This window comes from Anguilla rostrata, chromosome 3, assembly GCF_018555375.3.
Source record: "Anguilla rostrata isolate EN2019 chromosome 3, ASM1855537v3, whole genome shotgun sequence".
Lineage (NCBI taxonomy): Eukaryota > Metazoa > Chordata > Actinopteri > Anguilliformes > Anguillidae > Anguilla > Anguilla rostrata.
Genome location: NC_057935.1, coordinates 11,488,157 through 11,506,788, shown reverse-complemented (window position 1 = coordinate 11,506,788; position 18,632 = coordinate 11,488,157). Strand labels below are relative to the sequence as shown.

The 18,632-nt window shown below is 40.1% G+C and overlaps 1 protein-coding gene across 2 annotated transcripts; it reads left to right on the top strand.

Moving 5' to 3' along the window:
- Positions 1-33: 33 nt before the first annotated feature.
- Positions 34-10,196, top strand: kat5b (K(lysine) acetyltransferase 5b). Of its 2 annotated transcripts, none has more exons than XM_064326126.1 (15): positions 34-172; positions 282-351; positions 1,248-1,316; positions 1,532-1,671; positions 3,029-3,097; positions 4,235-4,417; positions 4,797-4,871; positions 5,276-5,338; positions 6,182-6,430; positions 6,759-6,848; positions 7,214-7,354; positions 7,819-7,912; positions 8,263-8,422; positions 8,844-8,925; positions 9,353-10,196. In XM_064326126.1, the coding sequence occupies exons 1-15, from the start codon at positions 161-163 to the stop codon at positions 9,485-9,487; spliced, it is 1,632 nt and encodes a 543-aa protein (XP_064182196.1). In that variant the 5' UTR covers positions 34-160; the 3' UTR covers positions 9,488-10,196. The 2 variants fall into 2 exon arrangements, with proteins under 2 accessions (XP_064182196.1, XP_064182197.1); XM_064326127.1 differs by having other exon boundaries at positions 37-172; positions 285-351.
- The last annotated feature ends 8,436 nt before the right edge of the window (positions 10,197-18,632 follow it).

Genomic DNA, 18,632 nt, shown 5'->3' with positions numbered 1-18,632 from the left:
TACGATATGAACTACTCCTTAAACAGTCATGATGACTTCTGTTTTGTGTGACAAAAAGTAATTCCTCCTTCTCCCAAAATGCAACTCGGTATTCAAATCAGAGCCAGATACCTGCCCTTGAGTCATTTGTTGTTGTGCGCGTCTGACACAGACTAGGAAGATGGCGGACCCGGTGAGTGCTTCTCCTTGGCCTGTTCTTTGGTTTTGTCAACTGTAGTTATTTATGCTGTGTTCAGACCAAATATCATACGAGTGTGACATTTCAACACATTCTTTATTAGCAGGTCGATATTGTCGAAGGCTGTAGACTTCCGGTCCTCAGAAAAAATCAAGAGAACGAAGACGAGTGGCGTGAGTAATGCTCTTGCTAGCTAAATACGGTAGCGAGCTTCGTATGCATTATAACTGGTAATACATTGCTAACGTTGGCTAGCTAGCTGTGCCATTGCGGCGACTACTGAAACAGCCTGTCAGTGTATTGTTAGTGTGCGATTATGTGCAGAATGTAAACAGACAGCTGTCAAATGTGTCCTAACCAAAACGCTCTGTCAACTATTATTTAGCAGCTGGCACGCTATGTTTCTAAGTAACTTAGCTACTTACCACGATCGCTGATATTACATGGCTGGCTAAATAGTATATAGAATTGGCATGCTAGTGAAAGCTTGTTTAATGATGGCTACAATAATAATAGCTTTAGGGTTTAAGAGGTTGACGTTATATAGCAGTAATGAGAGGACCAAATTATTTGGTGAGCTAGAAGCTATTGCTGCTGTCATAATCTATTACGGACAACTATAGCGTAAAGTTGAAGAAATGTCCCAGCTTATAACATTCGCTTAAAACGTCATTAATATCCATTGGTTTGACAGATTTGTCGGATTTCCAAGAATAATTATGTTGCTGTCTAATCGACCATCACTGGATGTTGTACCATACGTTTCTTATAATGTACAAAATCACGTTGTCATTTTTACATGAGTGAAAGAATGCGGTTTTTTCGTAATACAGAGACAAACGTTTGGCCTAAAATAGCTCAATGCTCATCTTCATTGCACTTACGAAAGATATTGAACTCTGACATTCGCCTGTGAAAGAAAAAGAAAACCGTACTGCTCGCAAATTGTTATAAATTTTTGTTGTCTGAGCTTCGTCATTCTCTGGTTTCTGATTATAGATTATAAATTATAGATTAGGCTATAGATTTGTGTGTGTTATGGAACTGTACCCTTTGTCCCCCTCACCAGCCCTGGCTGAAATTCTTAGTGTGAAAGAACTAACAGGGAGGAAACTCTACTATGTCCACTACATTGACTGTGAGTATTCTTTGTGGTACGATCATCAGTGAGTATTCCTTGTTGCCTTGCTGCAGTTTTGTTGTTAAAAGTATTATTAATAAAATAGTACCATTAGTACTATTAGTAAAAAAAATGGATCCACACACACTTGGCAACCAAATATCCTTTGGCCATATTTCACCTCTGGATTAAACAATGTGTATCATTCAGAAAATAATACATTTTCCCCGCAGTCAACAAGCGTCTGGATGAATGGGTGACCCCGGAGAGGCTGGACATGAAGAAACTGCAGTTTCCAAAAAAGGAAGCCAAGACCCCCACCAAGAATGGTCTCTCTGAGTCTCGCCCCAGTTCACCGGAGAGAGACCCTGTGGTAAGCGCTGTCAACGCACGGGTCTTACACAGTCCTGTTTATGTCCCTCACCCCCACCTCCAGTAATGTAAAGCATTACTGTATCACGTACAGATTTGGATGGACAATCAGAGGGGAAACTTAACTTTCTTTTATTTATGTTTTTGTCAAAGAGCTTATTGCAAAGATTAAGTGCCACATTAGCTTCCCCTCTAAACCCACTCCTTTTAGTCTGGGCTGCTGTCAGCTGGTGTCCTTGTAGGTGCCAGTGCTGACCGAGTGATGCTTTTCCCACACTCCTCTTATTACCGTCATTGAGCAAGTCAGCAGTGAGAGAGTTGAGGCACCTACTATCCTGTGGCCCACCAGTACCAGGGTTGAGCAGCTAGGGCAGGCTTGGCCAGCCCTGGTCCTGGGGAGCCGCTGCCTCTGCTTGTCTTCCCCTTAAATGAGACAGCCACTTTAGACCCAAGAAACCAGGTGAAGTGAGTTTATTGTGTAATCGACCGCTGTAATTGATCAATCAAGTTCCCCGTAACCACAAAAACCAGCAAACCCCGTGGCAGGAGGGTGATTGTAATTCTGAGCTGCTCCTTTCCTTCACTTGGAAGTTGCTATTTTAGACTTATTACTAATAAAACTCTTAAACTGAATGTATTCATTCACTACAGTCAGATTTTATATGTATGTGACAATGCTGAATAATTATAATGTCCTGTGAGTCCAATGTGTGGCCATTTGGGTTTGAAATGGAAATGCAGGATCAGACTACTTCTGTTTGAAGCTGTATTATATTCATCCTTTTGTGGTGAAATAGTAAAAGTAAAAAAAAAGTAAAAGTTTTCATACAAAACATCTATAATCCTCAGTTTGTGTTTCTATTATGGCTTTGCCTCTGTGATGAGTGGTACAAATGTCTTGAAAATGTGGGAGTTTTCCATAGTATCATTGATTTTTTTATGGTTAACTGGACTTGAATTTTGACTATTCATGTAGTAGCTTTTTGTGTTTGAATGGTACTACCATTGTTGCATGGAAAAAAATAATTTAAATATCTAGAGTACAGTACATGTAGGCAACCTACATTATCTTGAACTCATAAATGCATTAATTAAAAACACAATCAGATCAATAAGTAATATATTTTAAAATTTCCAAAATGCAATGCCTGAGAGTGGCACCTTTCACTGTAACAAACTATGGAATTGTCCTGTAACATAATAATACAACATATAAAAAATGAGTAATAAAAATGCATTTTTGATAAATTCAAGGCCATGGCCCATATGCTAAAATGGAAATACCATTAACATGCTTTAATTGACTGTTTAGATTTGAATGTGAATGGCAGTTAACCCCCCTTTCTGTTCAAATTCAGAGGAAGAGTCTAGATCTCAGCCTCCCAACTCCTACAACTCCGTCCAGAGGCAAAACCGTCCCCACACCGGTACTTCAATTTACCCGTCTTCTGCCCTTTTTGGGAGAACCCATACTGACTGTGTGCCATTTCAGTGTATTGTGGGTTAAACTGCTGTCTGCAAGACGTTTTTTTTCCCCCAAGACCAAGATCAAGGAGTCTGAAACAGTTTTTTTTTTTTTTTTTTTTTTTAAAGATAAAAAATGAATTAAATAGCCAAGAACAAGTGCTCCTAGGCCCATGGTGAAGAGCTTGGTCATACAACGTAGTGGGTTTGTGAAATTGAAACCGACTGACCTGAATGGAAGTCATGTGACCCTTTAGCAAAGTGTATGCATGGTCTGAATTCTCACTGTTCACCAGTAAATACATTTCAGTTTGCCTAATAGTAGATTGATTATGCCTAATAGATTAATTAGTAACAGTGAATGGGTGTGCATGTATCTTGTCTTCACAGTAATTCCCTGATGTGGAAATTCCATTGTATATTTTTCAAGTAAATGCATACATAGCCCATTAAATACTTAATTTTTTCTCACAGTAAGAAAAATGTTTTTACATATACACATATATTCTTACAGAACCCTAAATTGCTGAAAGTCTCTAAGATAAAATGGTGCATTGTCTAAGTCCAGTGCACCACCCGGCCTGTTGCATTGGTTTGTTTGAAAATGTTGGACCTGCTTAGATCAGTGCTCCTCCCTCAACACCTGCTGTATTCAACAGCTGTTGAACTGGCAGCCCATCATGATAGAGGGTACAGCATGCATACTTTAGTGCGTCTGTCGCAGGAAGTGTTTAAATCAGTCAGTTAAAATGTGCATTTACAGTCCTTGGTACTTTTTTGTTTTAAACTGTTGTAATTGCTGTAATTGGTCTTGAGAGCATCGCAAGTTTTACAGTTCATGTTATTTTCAGACATGCTGGGTTGTCAGTTTACACTCTTTTCAGCTGGTAGGTATATATAATGTTCCTTTGTTGGTGCTCTTGGAATATTATAGAAAAGGCACAGAAGACCAAACAGTTATGTTTTGAGTCTGTGCACAAAAGCACTGTGTACAAGAGTCCCAAAGGCTGGTGGCGAGCCTGGTCTTGGCACCCCTTTGTGGTTACGTGTGTGTGGTGAAGATCTAATTTCAGCTGCTTTCATTTCACTTTGGATTACAGAAGAGGAAGGTGGAGACCGTTTCCCTGGCAGCACAGGCATCCCCGGCCACGCCCGTTCCGTCACTGCCAGGCCCTACAGAAACTACACAGGCATCTGTCTACCCATCGGCACGGGACACGAACACCTTCACCCCGAAATCCAACACCCGCGACGACCACGACCAGCTCTCTTCCCTCACCACAGTAAAATCACAGCGCTAACATGGTCACACACAGCAAGTGGCCAAGACACCCACTTTGCTGAATGTGAAGTGGCTCAACTTGAAAATGAAATAAGCATTGACGTACACACAGAGTATAAATATAGCTAAGATTTTCACTTCACCAAAGTTTTCTCTGTTCACTATATGACCACAGTGAAGGAGTAAAGTTTTTAATGCAATTCAGCAAACAGGTATATAATAACTGCTTTTCTTCACTGCCCATGTGAAAAATACACTTGGCCAGAAGTATGTGTGTAATATATATATATATATATATATATATATATATATATATATATATATATATATATATATATATATATATATGAATGTTTTTTCTTGATCCTTTGTTGTTGCAGAACGGTACTGCCCGCCGCCCCATCCCTTCTCAGCCAGGCAGGAAAAGGAAGGCAAATTGTGTGGGCAATGATGAGGTAAGCAGCAGTGTTCCAGCAGGTGTATCCTGTGCACTGCGGTGTATCTGTATTGCTCCTGGAATCCCTAAATACCGCTGGACAGCATCCAGATTTCATGACACTTATACTCAGAAATAAAAAAATAAAAAAATGCTTTCCTGTTGACCTTGACCTGCACAGGGCATGTCCTTCCTGCTGATGTGAAATGTATCAGTGCCCTGTTACCCTGCCCTAGCCCTGGCTGTGGTGAAAAAGGGATTTTTAAATGAATTTTTTTTAAACTTCAGTCATCTGTGTATTTTCCTTCAGATTTGAACTCATTTGCCAAGGAACGTTAAGGAAAAAAAATAAAAATGCAACATTTTCTTCACATTTGAAAGTGATGTCCAAAAGCCTGCAACTCCTTGTGTCTCTTCTGCTAGATAATAAAGGTTTTCCAGTATAACAGCCCTCGATGCCCCAGTGTGTATCTGCCACCCGGAGAGGTCCGTCTCAATTTCCTTCTCATTGCCTTGTGCTGTGTGTCACTGTCGGGGACAAAATCAGGAGTGACTTATAGGAGTTGATGATTAAAACTGTGCTGGTCCATGGCCTCTCTTGTTCTAGCCCTTTTATTATGGCAATTTTTATTCCCCAACAAGTGCTGATAAACCATTTTTGACATCAGTTGGTATACTTGACCCTGATGTAATCTGCACACACACACACACACACACACACACATACACACATATATATACATATATATATATATATCCTGCTGTAAAAATTATTAATAGACCAGATATAAGCATAAGCCACCCTTGAAGTGACCCTTGAAGTGATCATTTTTATAATCAAATTTAGAAAAACAGAGAATGGTGTTGGGTGCTGAGAATTTATGTAAGTAGTAATGATGTTGTATATTTCAATCTTAAAATAATTTCCATTATTTTTATTTTGAAGCATTGTTTAGAGCACACTAGGACTCAACCATGAATTGGTTCATGATGTATTACTTGCTTCATCTCTGAAAATCTCCTCACCTGTCAGCTAAGCTAAATTAACTAGGGACTCTTTTTTTTGTCTTTTATACTGTGCATTACTATGGCCTTGTGCTTGGGTAGTTGCTAGCACTGTTTAATTTTAAACTAAATGTACCATACTTCTCAGTGCTTACTGTGGGGAAAACCTGAAAACCTTCAACACATACTTGTAGATGAAAACATGCATTGTACGCAGCTACAGGTACAGTAAAGTAAACTGTGATGGAAAAATGTTTCTTGTGGTTGAGTCCTGAACATGGTTAAAAACCTCTGTCCACCCGAACCCCCCCATCTTTTGGCCAGGACTCTCAGGACAGCTCCGACGGCATCCCCTCGGCCCCTCGCATGACGGGGAGCTTGGTGTCCGACCGTAGCCACGACGACATCGTCACGCGCATGAAGAACATCGACTGCATCGAGCTGGGCCGCCACCGCCTGAAGCCCTGGTACTTCTCGCCCTACCCGCAGGAGCTCACCACCCTGCCCATCCTCTACCTCTGCGAGTTCTGCCTCAAGTACCTCAAGAGCCTCAAGTGTTTGCAGAGGCATCTGGTGAGTGAGGGGAAACCATCCATCCGTTTGTCTCTACCTTTTCTGTTCATGTAGACCAGGGTTGCCCAACCCTGTTCCTTCAGTTCTGTATGTTTTAATTCAACCCTAAATCTGCACACCTGATTCTAATAATTAAACGCTCAACGAGATCTCTAGCTGTTGAATGAGGTGTGCTTTGATAGGGTTGGAGTGAAAACCTACAGGAGGGTAGATCCCCTGGAACAGGATTGGACAGCCCTGATGTAGACTGTTGGAGAGGCACTGAAGTTGTTCTTCAGTCCATACTAACTCCTTCACCCCGCATCCTCCCTTCCTGGTTTCCTTTCAGACAAAGTGTAACCTTCGCCATCCACCTGGGAATGAGATCTATCGCAAAGGGACCATCTCCTTCTTTGAGATCGATGGCAGGAAAAACAAGGTAATTTTTTCTGTAGGAAGCTTTGAAAAGGCGATTTTGTGTCCGGTCCAAAAGATTGAACCTTGTTTTGCCTCAACAGTTGCAATTGTAGCAATAAGTGATTAAGTAATTACCAGATAATAAATGTTTATTGGTCAGTATAATGTGCCAAGATCTTCCATCAGGTACTTTCCTGCATGCAATACAGACTCTGGGAATATTACACTAAATTCATGGTAGTCAGGGCCTTTTGGTCTGTGTAATTCAAGTTACTGGTTGTAGTGGTTGATTGAATATAAGTTCCTAACTTAATACTTCAGTATTTGTGCTTTTCTTTGCAGTAAAGAAATCTGACTGGGGGATATGTTTATATATTTGTTTTGTAGACATACTCTCAGAACTTGTGTCTGCTGGCCAAATGCTTCTTGGACCACAAGACTCTGTACTACGACACAGATCCTTTCCTCTTCTACGTCATGACAGAATACGATTCCAAAGGCTTTCACATTGTGGGCTATTTCTCCAAGGTAAACCCTGTTTGACCACTGGTGACTATAAAATGTGCGGTCTCTCTATCCCTGTTTCTCCCAGTTGCATATCCAGTGATACTTTGATGTGTTTCTCGGCATTTCTTTGTTGTTACAGAAATAAAGCATGAATTGTTATGGCTATATTGATGGAATAAGTCCTGAAACTTAAGGTTAGATAAGTTATGACATTTAAAATTTTTGGTGGCATTTTGTAAGGAGAGCAGGCTGCCCATTTTTGGATTTTTTTCAATTTATTCAGACAGGGGAAGCGGAATGGGTTACAGATAGAGAAGTGATCACAGTACAGAAATTTCCATAGGGAATCTAATGCCACTCAGGGATTCACTTATGGATTGAGTCAGGTGCTCTACGGACTGTAATGCACGTCTGCACGTCTCTAAATTGCTTTCTCAGAATTTCATATCAATTTTCTTGTTTCATTTGTCACGTGATGTCCGTAGGAAAAAGAGTCAACGGAAGATTACAACGTGGCCTGCATCCTGACACTGCCACCCTATCAGAGAAGAGGATATGGCAAACTGTTGATAGAATTCAGTAAGCTGCGTCTGTTTCATCAGCACGTTGTTCAATAGCTGTTGTGCTAGCTTGGTTTAGACAACAGGAAGTTCTTAAGCATGGGTTGAAGGTGATCGCTCTTACAACTTGCGCTCAATATCGACCTTACCTTGTTTTGGTGCGAGAACACCCAAACCATACCTATTATTTTAACGATGTGCTCTGTAAAAGAGAGCTTGGTGTTAAGTGCAGCAGGATGTGCTTTTTAGTCTGGGGAACACTGCAGACTTAGAGAGGTCTTAAGGGAGGTGAGGACGTTGCTGGTAAGTGGATCCTGTCTGTCAGGCATCGGAAATAATGTTGACCCCCACCCCTTCCGTCCCACCCAGGCTACGAGCTGTCGAAAGTGGAGGGGAAGACCGGTACCCCTGAGAAGCCCCTGTCGGATCTGGGCCTCTTATCCTACCGCAGCTACTGGTCCCAGACCATCCTGGAGATCCTCATGGACCTCAAGTCTGACAATGGAGAGCGGCCACAGATCACCATCAAGTGCGTTGTGTTTTTTGTCCATTTTAATTCTGCTGGGAATTTAATGCACCTTCCTGCCTCTATATGGGCTATGGTTTTTTTTTTGTTAACATTATATTGGGTCAATACAGTAATGTTGCACCTTTGAGATACTGTAAGTGGGTCACAGAATTTGTAATTGGTTACAAAAATTGTAAACCTTACAACTCAACTGCTGTGCAATCTAGATTCTTTGGTTAAGCTTGTATCCTGGGAGTTTAATTCTAATAAAAAAGGAGAGATTATTTTTCAGATTCTGCTGTAGTAGGTAATCACAGTATCACCCTTGTGTACATTTTAGCGGTCAATGGGGTGTGTAAGAGAGCAGGATTACAGCCTGTTCTGAGGTTATTGCAGTTGCCATGTGTATTATTTTATTTCGCCTGGGTGTTTTTTACTGTAGTGAGATCAGCGAAATCACCAGTGTGAAGAAGGAGGACGTCATCTCCACCTTGCAGTATCTCAACCTCATCAACTATTACAAGGTGAGACCGCCAGGTGCACTGCACTGGTAACAGCACGGGAATCCTGTGTGTTCCAGACTAAATGAGCCCATCGCTGTTCTAGTCTAAGCAGCACCAGGTCGCATTAGTAAAGCTCCAATTTAGATTGGCTGTTGATAATCTAGATACAAATACACATTTATTATCACATGGAATGAAGACTAAATCAAGTAGATCAGTGCAGATCAGCACCTGTCACTTCAGATATTTTGTACCCATCTGACTGTTCAAATGTGTGTGAAAGGATAGGGCCCTATCATCTACAGCTCTCCATTTCATTCATTCTTTAAACCATTGTTCTCAGCTGATGATGTGCTGAAAGTCTTTGTTGTGTGACCACAAGTTAGGGGTCGTCTGCTGGAGTTCATCGTTGCGTAGGAGAGGCTGTAGTGACCGTCTCTCCCCCCAGGGGCAGTACATTCTGACGCTGTCGGAAGACATCGTAGAGGGACACGAGAGGGCCATGCAGAAGCGCCACCTCCGCATCGACCCAAAATGTCTGCACTTCACCCCAAAGGACTGGAGCAAGAGGGGAAAGTGGTAGACCCCACTCCCCCACGCAGGCACACTCGCAGTGCTCCCAGGACCGGGCACCATCTTCCCACTAAGCTACAGCACAGTAGCCATTTTGTCTACTTAATTACAACCTGAACTTTTTTTTAGTAACCACCTGAAGTTGCAGCTGGGACCTTGGGGAAGAAAGCCTGCGCTCAGTTGGATGTCAGAGCAGTAAACTCTTTGCCGTTGGTATCCCTGTCCCCGTTTGATGAAATCTCAGAGACTCTGTGACTTGACTTCTCGTGACAAAGGGAAACATGGCTACCATTTCCTTTGACTCCCAAACTGTTCAGTCCAATGAAACCTTGGATTCCTTTTATCCGATGCACATTTGAAATGTAGGTCATCATTTAATGTTACTATAAACGCAATCAAGATTTCAATCAAGGATGGGAGCACTTCTAGCTCCCAACTGCACAACTCCACTCCTTTTTCTTAAAGGTTTTATGTTATTCCAGACAGTGAGAATGGCATATCTGAACCCAAGTACACTTGTATTATAGATAGGGACCATTTTGTACATAACTGTTTTGTAAAGGAATTTTAAATGGTTATTGTATTTCTGTATGGCAGATGAAGTGTGTCGGGCAAATCCTGACATTTTAAATAAGATTGAATTGTTACAGGAATGTACATTTAGTGAGCTGTACAGTTGTTTTTTAAGATGAGGAAAAAGAAATTGAATGTTAACCATTCTTGTGTGCATGCCTTTCTTTCACAAAAGGGACACTATTAAATTTTTATACAGTTCAGTTCAGTTTAGTTTTTAGGAATGCAAATGCATTATGTTAGGCCTACATGCTAGCAGTTTAGTCCCCAGAGTTTTGAGTCTGGATGATTAATAAGAATACCCTAAAATCTTGAAACTCGCTGGTTCCAAAAGGCGTGTAACACTGTCCAACACGTTATTCTTCATGGAGTAACTTTCATTCAAGGAGCCTTCTGGTGGCACATTCCACTATAAGGGCTCAATTCCTGAGAGTAATGACAGGTCACACAGCCCATAGTTGATCTCCCCCTGTGCTAGTTTCATCTGTAGCAGGTTCTACCATGGGATGAGGACTATTGACCATTGCATCGCAGCAGTGGGGTGTGCAAAAATTGTGGCCATAAATACATTTAGTTCAAAAACAAACGCTTTAAATCATAAACAAGTAGAATAGGTAGGTAGCATGCATAATGAGAACAGGCAATTTGGGCCATCTAGTCTTGTAATCAACATGACAAATCAATGTTGAGAATGTAAAGGAATAAGAGGTAAGGTTAAGAAGTTTTAATCAAATGCGGACAATATGCGGACAATATTGAACGTGGCCACATCAAATTTGAAAATTTATTAGTGACCTGACAGTTAAGCCAGCAAAGGTCAGTATATAAATAAAAATATTCCCATTTTTACTGAACTGAAAATGCCTTGGAATATGGAGTAGGAATTAGACAACTGTAGACCTCAATCAAGGGCAAGGTATGGTGCTTTCCATTCGTTCAGTCTCAGAAAATCACTTGGGTAGGAAGCCAGCTCTTCAGGAGCACGTCTGCTGATAATCTAAAAGCACCTCAACCTGGAGGATCACCCATCCCTAGCACAACATGCGAGTCCAGTGTCACATTCATTGACCGCTGGAGTTTCACCACAGTTGTAAGTGCGGTGAAAAAGTGAACCACGCGCATTTTGCTTTGACTTCACACCATGAGAAGGGCGACGGGCTGAAAGCCCCACAGTTGCACAGGAAACGGCCTCCATTTTGTTTTTCCACGTCCTCCGTCAGTCATCTACTGACCCGTGAATCTGCAAGAAAATGACATCAGAAAGGCAGGTCACTAAATAAATATCACAAGGATTTACAATACAGTAAGCAGTGCTAACTGTGATTGCAGCCAATATTTCTCCCTAAATGTGATAGCACAGCTGGGCATCCTGATCAATTGGTAAAGTTAGCGATTCTACTGTTGTCTTCAGAGCCAGCAGCTGAAGCATTGTAACATGAAATATCTCAGATTTGAGTTTCATTATGTTACTACCAGAATCTCTGTCGCCAAAGTCAATAAAACCTTGATCAAAAGTATCAACTAATTTATCTGGAATGATGCTGAAAATATCACTTTATGTTTTATTACAAATTACCTGAATCTTTGCATGATACAGCGCTGAATATATTTGTATGTGAAATTAATGGAGGATGTCCTGCACATTAGTAAAAGCTATTTTAATTTAAGTAGCAATGAACTATGACAAGCACTCACTGCTTCTGCCAAATCAGGCCATGCCATTCCCATGACAACGCCATCATCTGAAGTGGGAGGAGTCTCGAGGTTCCAGTAGGTGAAGCGATGGAATACAGAGGACACCCTCACTGTTCTGTCCTGGAAATATAGGTACAAACTGTAAAAAAATCTCTACCACTGCAAGTAGCTCCACCCACTTTGACTATGACAAAAAAAAAAACTTTAATTTTTTTTTACCTCTTGGTCAGAAGTGGGCTTGTGGTCCTCTTTCAGGACAAGTCCAGTGTACCCATGTGGACAGCTGACCTCCTGACCTTTTAACCCACGACCCCTAAATGAAACAGTCATTTCTGTGGTGGGGGGAAACACACATTGTACTGTAAAACATTTACTATAATTATGTTTTTTCTATACAGCGTGTACTCAATGCAAAACACACCCACCGTGTTTTTGGTTCTTCACTGCGGAAGTGAAGTAACGAGAGACTTCAGCTGGTCCATCGTGCACAATCTCACACGGTAAGAGATGGACCGGTGGCTTGTCTGCCTGAGCAACCAAGCCGAGCTGTAGCGTGGTTACACTGCCATTTGAGGACATCCTGACCACAACAAAGATAGAATTACAAATAATTTGATAAGAACATTTAAGAATAGTAATTTTAACCACATGGATTTCCATTCAAATGTCCATTCAATATATTTTCATTTAGACTAATATACAGCTGACATTTAGCATGTAGTCGATTTCTGAAAAAGATTCTGACTCTACCTTGTTGTGATACACATCATTTTCTTTCCTAATGTCTGACTGGATACGTAGTCAATAAGAGCAAAGCTGTAATAATTAGCTAAGATATTACTTATATTAATGGTTAAAGGTTCAAAATAGTAAAAATGCTGGAGTAAAAATGCTAACAAGCTGACTTCGTCTGGCTTGTGTCAACATCCAGCAGAATAAACTTTCAGCACTGAGCAAGAGGAAACTGGTGAACTGGCTTTCTACGAAATCCAGGACCTCTGCGAAGCTTTTAACCTCACTTTTAAATTATATGCGCGATTGTCCAGTGTTTAAAACACCTTAGAGTATACAGAAAGGCACGACTTCATGCCTCTCCGACCATGAAAATCTATTTGGTTGTTCTTAGGCGTGTGATACACATTTATAGAAACTCAGTTTTACTCAGAATTGAAGTGCCCTCTCTTGGTTCTCAATAACGTTGTAGCCTTGGCTCGAATTAGTTTGCACAATGGGGGAAATAACGATTCCCTTTGTTCTAGAAAGGTGTGTTAAGGTTAACATTAGGTTGCTTAGCTAGCTGTGATAGACAACATGATATGGCAGAAAGTTACACTTTGTAAAAGCATGTAGCTAGCAAAGACAATGCAATTCACAACGACTTATCTATTTCAAGTTCTGCTCCAGTAGGATACTTTCTAACATAGATGGTTAATGTTAACTTATGTTACTGTGCTTACAAATAATCGTCACATGAACCATATCTATAACAACTAGGTTAGTTACATCAAGCCAAAAGTAAACAGTATAGCAAGGTGGACATTCAGAGCTGGTTACTAACTAAACGATGGTAACTATGTAAGCTATACTCTGAATAGTTGCTGTCTCATAATGAAGAATGTAAACACGCGAACCCACTTGAAACGTTAGGTAATCCATCTCATGCTAATTTTGACAGCGAGTGACTAACCGGATTGTCTTCTAGATGGTAAACAGCATGCTCTTAGTACATGATAGCTTTTACTATTTTGCAAAGAGGATATGTATCTATGCCACTGAGCACTATAAAGAACAATACCTGAACACGTTCCTTATGTCTGCACGGTTTCCTAGCGCGCCACTTCCAAATGTCCGGGTTATTTTGCGTCGTCAAGTTCTTGGCGCCCGTGTTTTGGCATCGTGCTTTCTGGGTAATGTAGTTTATTAGGAAACACTTAGCAAGACACAGTCGCGTAGTTTATTGATGGACGTCTTCCATCCGCAACTTTTTTATGTCCCCATTTTCCTATTTATAAGATTAATACGATGCGTATTGTATTTTATTGTCTTCTCTTTCCCAGTGCAGTCATGTAAACCATTTTCAATTTCTGTTTTTTTTTCTTTCCGTTCTTGTATAACCATATAGTGGGTCCCAGTCTCTGCTGTTCTTCACATTCCTGTCCTCACCTTTTGCATTTTTGGCATAGATAGTAGGGGTCTTATTTTGGTTGATGGATAATAATAATAATAACAATAATCATAACAATAATCATAATAATAATCATAATAATAATCATAATAATTCATTTTTAAATACTTAGATTTTGCCCAGTTTAATTGACATTTCAGCAATTGGTATATGTCACTTTCCACTCACTGTAGATAAAACGTCAGATTCACATGGAAATTTGTTAATTTGCACAGTTTAACTTCTAATAACACAATCCTTATTTCCAGAGCAATGACGGGGATAGAGCACAGGCTCCTTGCTCCAGACCGCCTTTCTTTATTTAAAACAGGATTGGTAATATGCGTAGAAGCCACGGGAGGTCAGTATTTATGCAAATGTTGATTATTCGCCGTACTCTTACACATTATTGGTTTTGTAAAAACAGCGACTCTAAACGCTGTGCTGCTTGTGATGTTAACGCTCTTTGCTAGAAATCGCTGTAACTGCATTCGCCGGTGTTAGCCATTTCTTGTGTTGTTTTCAAATCTGCAGTTACACGTGCAGCATGCTCTTGGAAGCAATATTTTTTTAAAAAGAAGCTTAATTTAGAAATATCCTACAGTAGGCCTACATGAAAAAAGTCAAGTAATGAAATGTGAAAGCATAACATATGTAGAGCTGAAAGGATTTTCTAATATTTCCCACGCTAATGCAAATGTAATAATTCAAAAACACTCTGTGGATTGGTTAAGGTTGTTGGTTAGTTTTCATAGACTAGCCTATATTTAAACTGTTTTGACACATTTTAGGGTCCGGCTTGAATCATTTCCTCTCCGAACTCGCCTATCTCTCCAGACAATTCACACACGCCGCGCGCCCTAACAGCCCTTTAAATACAATTAATTAGAACGTCCCCCGTGGTGCGCTTGTTGGGTCGTGGATGGCATGCAATTTACACCTTGCCAAGTCTGAATGGAACGTAATTAATAGCTTTGACTGATTTAAGAGTTCTCAAGCCAAGATAACAAGGAAACAATTTGCACCTCGTTTGTGTCCCCTCCTCTCACACGATGACACAGCTGGTAACGATGTAGAATACGCACATCTGGATTTGAACAGCAATCCCCCATCCCCACCGTCGGGCAATAAAAGCACTTCCTGTAATCCTACATTTGAGTGAGAACCAGGAATTGAAGAGAGATTATAGCGAGCCCTTGTGCAGGTGTCCGGTGTGATGCCAATTCTTTGTGTTGATTCGCTTTTAAGCATTACTAGGACTTAAACAAAAAAGATTTTGTTCCAGTAAAATAAAAAATATGCTTAATTTAACATGTGAGTAAAATAAAATACTATGCAAAAAAGGAAGAAATTAAAACAATTAATGGCACCCGATGATTATTTTAAAGGTATATTTTAGCGGGAGTTAAATACTGCAGTTCAGTCTCTGATGTCCTGAGGCAAGTAACGTATTCCATGATTCTGGAGGATAGCACCTAAAAAGCAGTCTGCCCCCTCAATTAAAACAAAAATATTTAAAAGTATTTTTAGAAATACCTGAGTACATGACTAGAATATGTATTTATCGTATGTACAAAAGGTGCAAACCCAATTTTTCTTTTAAGAAACAGTAATACAATCTTTGAATCTATCTAAAACCTAACATTTTGTAGCAGTTTAAGTTGTTTAGATATACAATCTGGATTGCATAATATATTTGTAAAATTTCAGATATTGCAATGTCCTTATCTTCAGTTGTACAAGTTTCCACATCTTGAGACATGGTCAGATCTTGGTTACTTGTCCTGAAACATGTTTGTTACAACCTCAAAGTCCTTTGAATCTCATTCACTGCCAACATGAATGTTAAAATTTCCAAGAATGGGTATTTTAATCCAATCACAGAAAGGAATTCAGAAATAGTTTTGGTCTGGACATTAAGAAATTAAGAAACAGCATGTGGAATGGTTTCTTCCATCTACCCAAAATTAGTCAACCCATTAATTGTGTTTGCTTTTGCAACTGCTTGTTGGGTGAACTGAGCCTGACAAGTACGTTCCATCAAAACCATTCTACTTTACCTTGAATTCAGACCTAAATCCTGTTCTGAACTCTGCATACACAAAAATAATTTACTATTTAATGTTACACATTAATATGTAGCATATATTTAAATATCTGTATAATCTACTTCAGCTGCTTTGCTCACCCCCCTCTCTCTCATGTACACACATGCACCCACACACACACACGTACACATTTGCACAGTTGTAATGTCTTACTGCCAAAAGCAATATGCAAGCATATAATTTAAAACACATAAACATGTCAAAAGCTGTTTTCTGTGAAGACTATTAATTTTCTCGTTAGCAAACATCTGATTTTCAATGTCTAGCAGTATCATACATGTCCCACCAACACACATACACGCACGCACACACGCACACACACACACACACACACACACACACACTATGGTTTCCCAGTTCCAATACTATACTGCTCCTGTGCTTACAGCCAAACCCTCTTCAATCTCCTTCTGTGGTAGAGGGAGAGAGAGAGAAGTTCTGCTGTGTGGTTGCCCATACCAACCCTTTTTGTTGCTGTCAGTCAGAATACAGGAACCCGCACAATGACATTTGACCTCTGCCTTCTGCAAACAACAGTGGGCGCTTTTCAGTTCTTAGGGCTGGGTAGAGTGAGTGTATGTGTGGTGGGTGAGAGAGGGCTGGGGGTGCTTCATGCAGGCTGTAAAGCAAATGTTTACTTTTTGCCAATAAAAGTGAAACTCTAGTCCCCAATCCACCAGGCAGCTGTCCGACACAATGGAGGGGATGGGGAGAAAGGGAGAAATGGAGAGGAAAAAAAGGAGAATTTTTGTGCATATGAACCATGGCTGTTTCACGACAATTAATTATGCAGGAGATGAAAGAACCATGGCTGCCATTTTACATTTGTGCTGAGAGCATCGCCAATATTATTTTCAGTTCCCCAGTTTTATTCTATACATGTCCTGTTTGTAGTCTCCAAACATTAGTACTGCTTTTTTTGAGCTTTCGTAAGTTTAAAAGTTGTATCAATGTAAATTAAGGAATGATTATTTCTGGAGAGAATATTCTGAGCTTGGAGCTCTGTGGTACACTGAGTCACATTAAAAACAAGTTAAAGCAAGGCTCCTGGTTGCTCTTGTTTTTGTGATCAAAATTTTTTTTGTTGTTTTATCAAGTTTACTGGTTGTTCATGACGATTTTCTGACGGTCTTGATTTACTTACACAGATCGTAGTTGATTTTACACAGGCATAGCAAACAGTGTAGTCTTAGCTTTGGAGTTGCTTTATTGCCGCATATTGAAATTGTTCTCTCAACAATGTTTGCAGTATAATCTATTAAGTTTACACTAAAAAAATAATACTTTGTTGTAATTTTCAGTTGTGGAAATGTACTTCCTGGGTTACAAAATGAATGTATTACACCACAGGAACTCATTGAATTGAATTCAATTAAATTTTAATTGTATAGAAAATTTTAGAGAATCCAGTCACAAAGATACTTTGCAAAAAATAGGTAATAGAAAAAGAAATAGGCTAAAACTGCAAAATCCAGCAAGTGAGGTAAAAAAAAAAAAAAAATAATAATAATAAATAAAAAACACCAGTGGAGAGAAAAAAACACTCAGTGACAGAAAAAAAGCACTTCCTGGAGGAACCCAGATACAGAGCTGAAGCCCATCCTCCCCTGACTGGCCCAGCATCATTAGTTTGTATATTTGTGTGTGTGTGTGTGTGTGTGTGTGTGTGAGTGTGTGCATAGGTGTGCGTGTGTCTGTGTATTTGAAAAAACCCATCACTACCCCACAGAGCAACCATATAAAAAGGGCCAAGGAACATGTTTTTGGTTATTTAAATTTAACCAGAAATTATTTTTTTCTTTGTAATAGATGGAACCTAGTATGATTGTGGTACAACACGCGCCAATATCAACGAGAAACACAATGAAAAAAGGCTGCTGCTTTAGGCAATTCAAACAAAAAGCTTTCGTCCACATTCATACTGAACAGCCAAATTAAAGACTGATAATTTTTTATTGCTTACACAAGCCTACAGAATTATATTAGACTGGACACTCCTTAAAAGATTTTTTGTGGTCTCTTCAAAAATGACAGCTCAACTTTATCAAACTTCTCAAATGAATAATAATCTTACACGCATCTTGGCCAATGGTCAGGACCCATATAGAGAAGTTGCATGTGAATTTGTATTGAACCCTCAACGATCCCAGTCTTCAAAGATCATACAGGTTACTGTGTGATCTTTGAAGACTGCAGATTCTCTGCAGTTATGGGCTCTAACTGGTCACAGAACAGGTTTAATCCGTATAAATTAATAACTGGTGCCAAAACAGGTGTAAAACTATTGCTTTGGCATAACTAATAAGCTTTCCCACGAAGTTAAGCATTTGTTTCCTTGAGGAAAGCATGGACGCATCAACCTGCACCAACTTCTGCTTGAAACAGGGCAACATGGGAAGCCAAAGTGTAGTTCTGGGATGTGACATCAAGTGGTCTATTGGCTAGGCTGCCTCAATGTCCATCCTGGAAGCAGGACTGGTGTGTAGGGGGAAAGTGTGATTTCAGAAGGAGAAAAAATGGGGAGGGTCAAAGGACAAAGGGGCGGGAAGAAGGGACTGGGGAGAAGGGGGTGGTGGCACCGAGGAGAGCTTAATAAGAACCTTTGGAGTGGTATT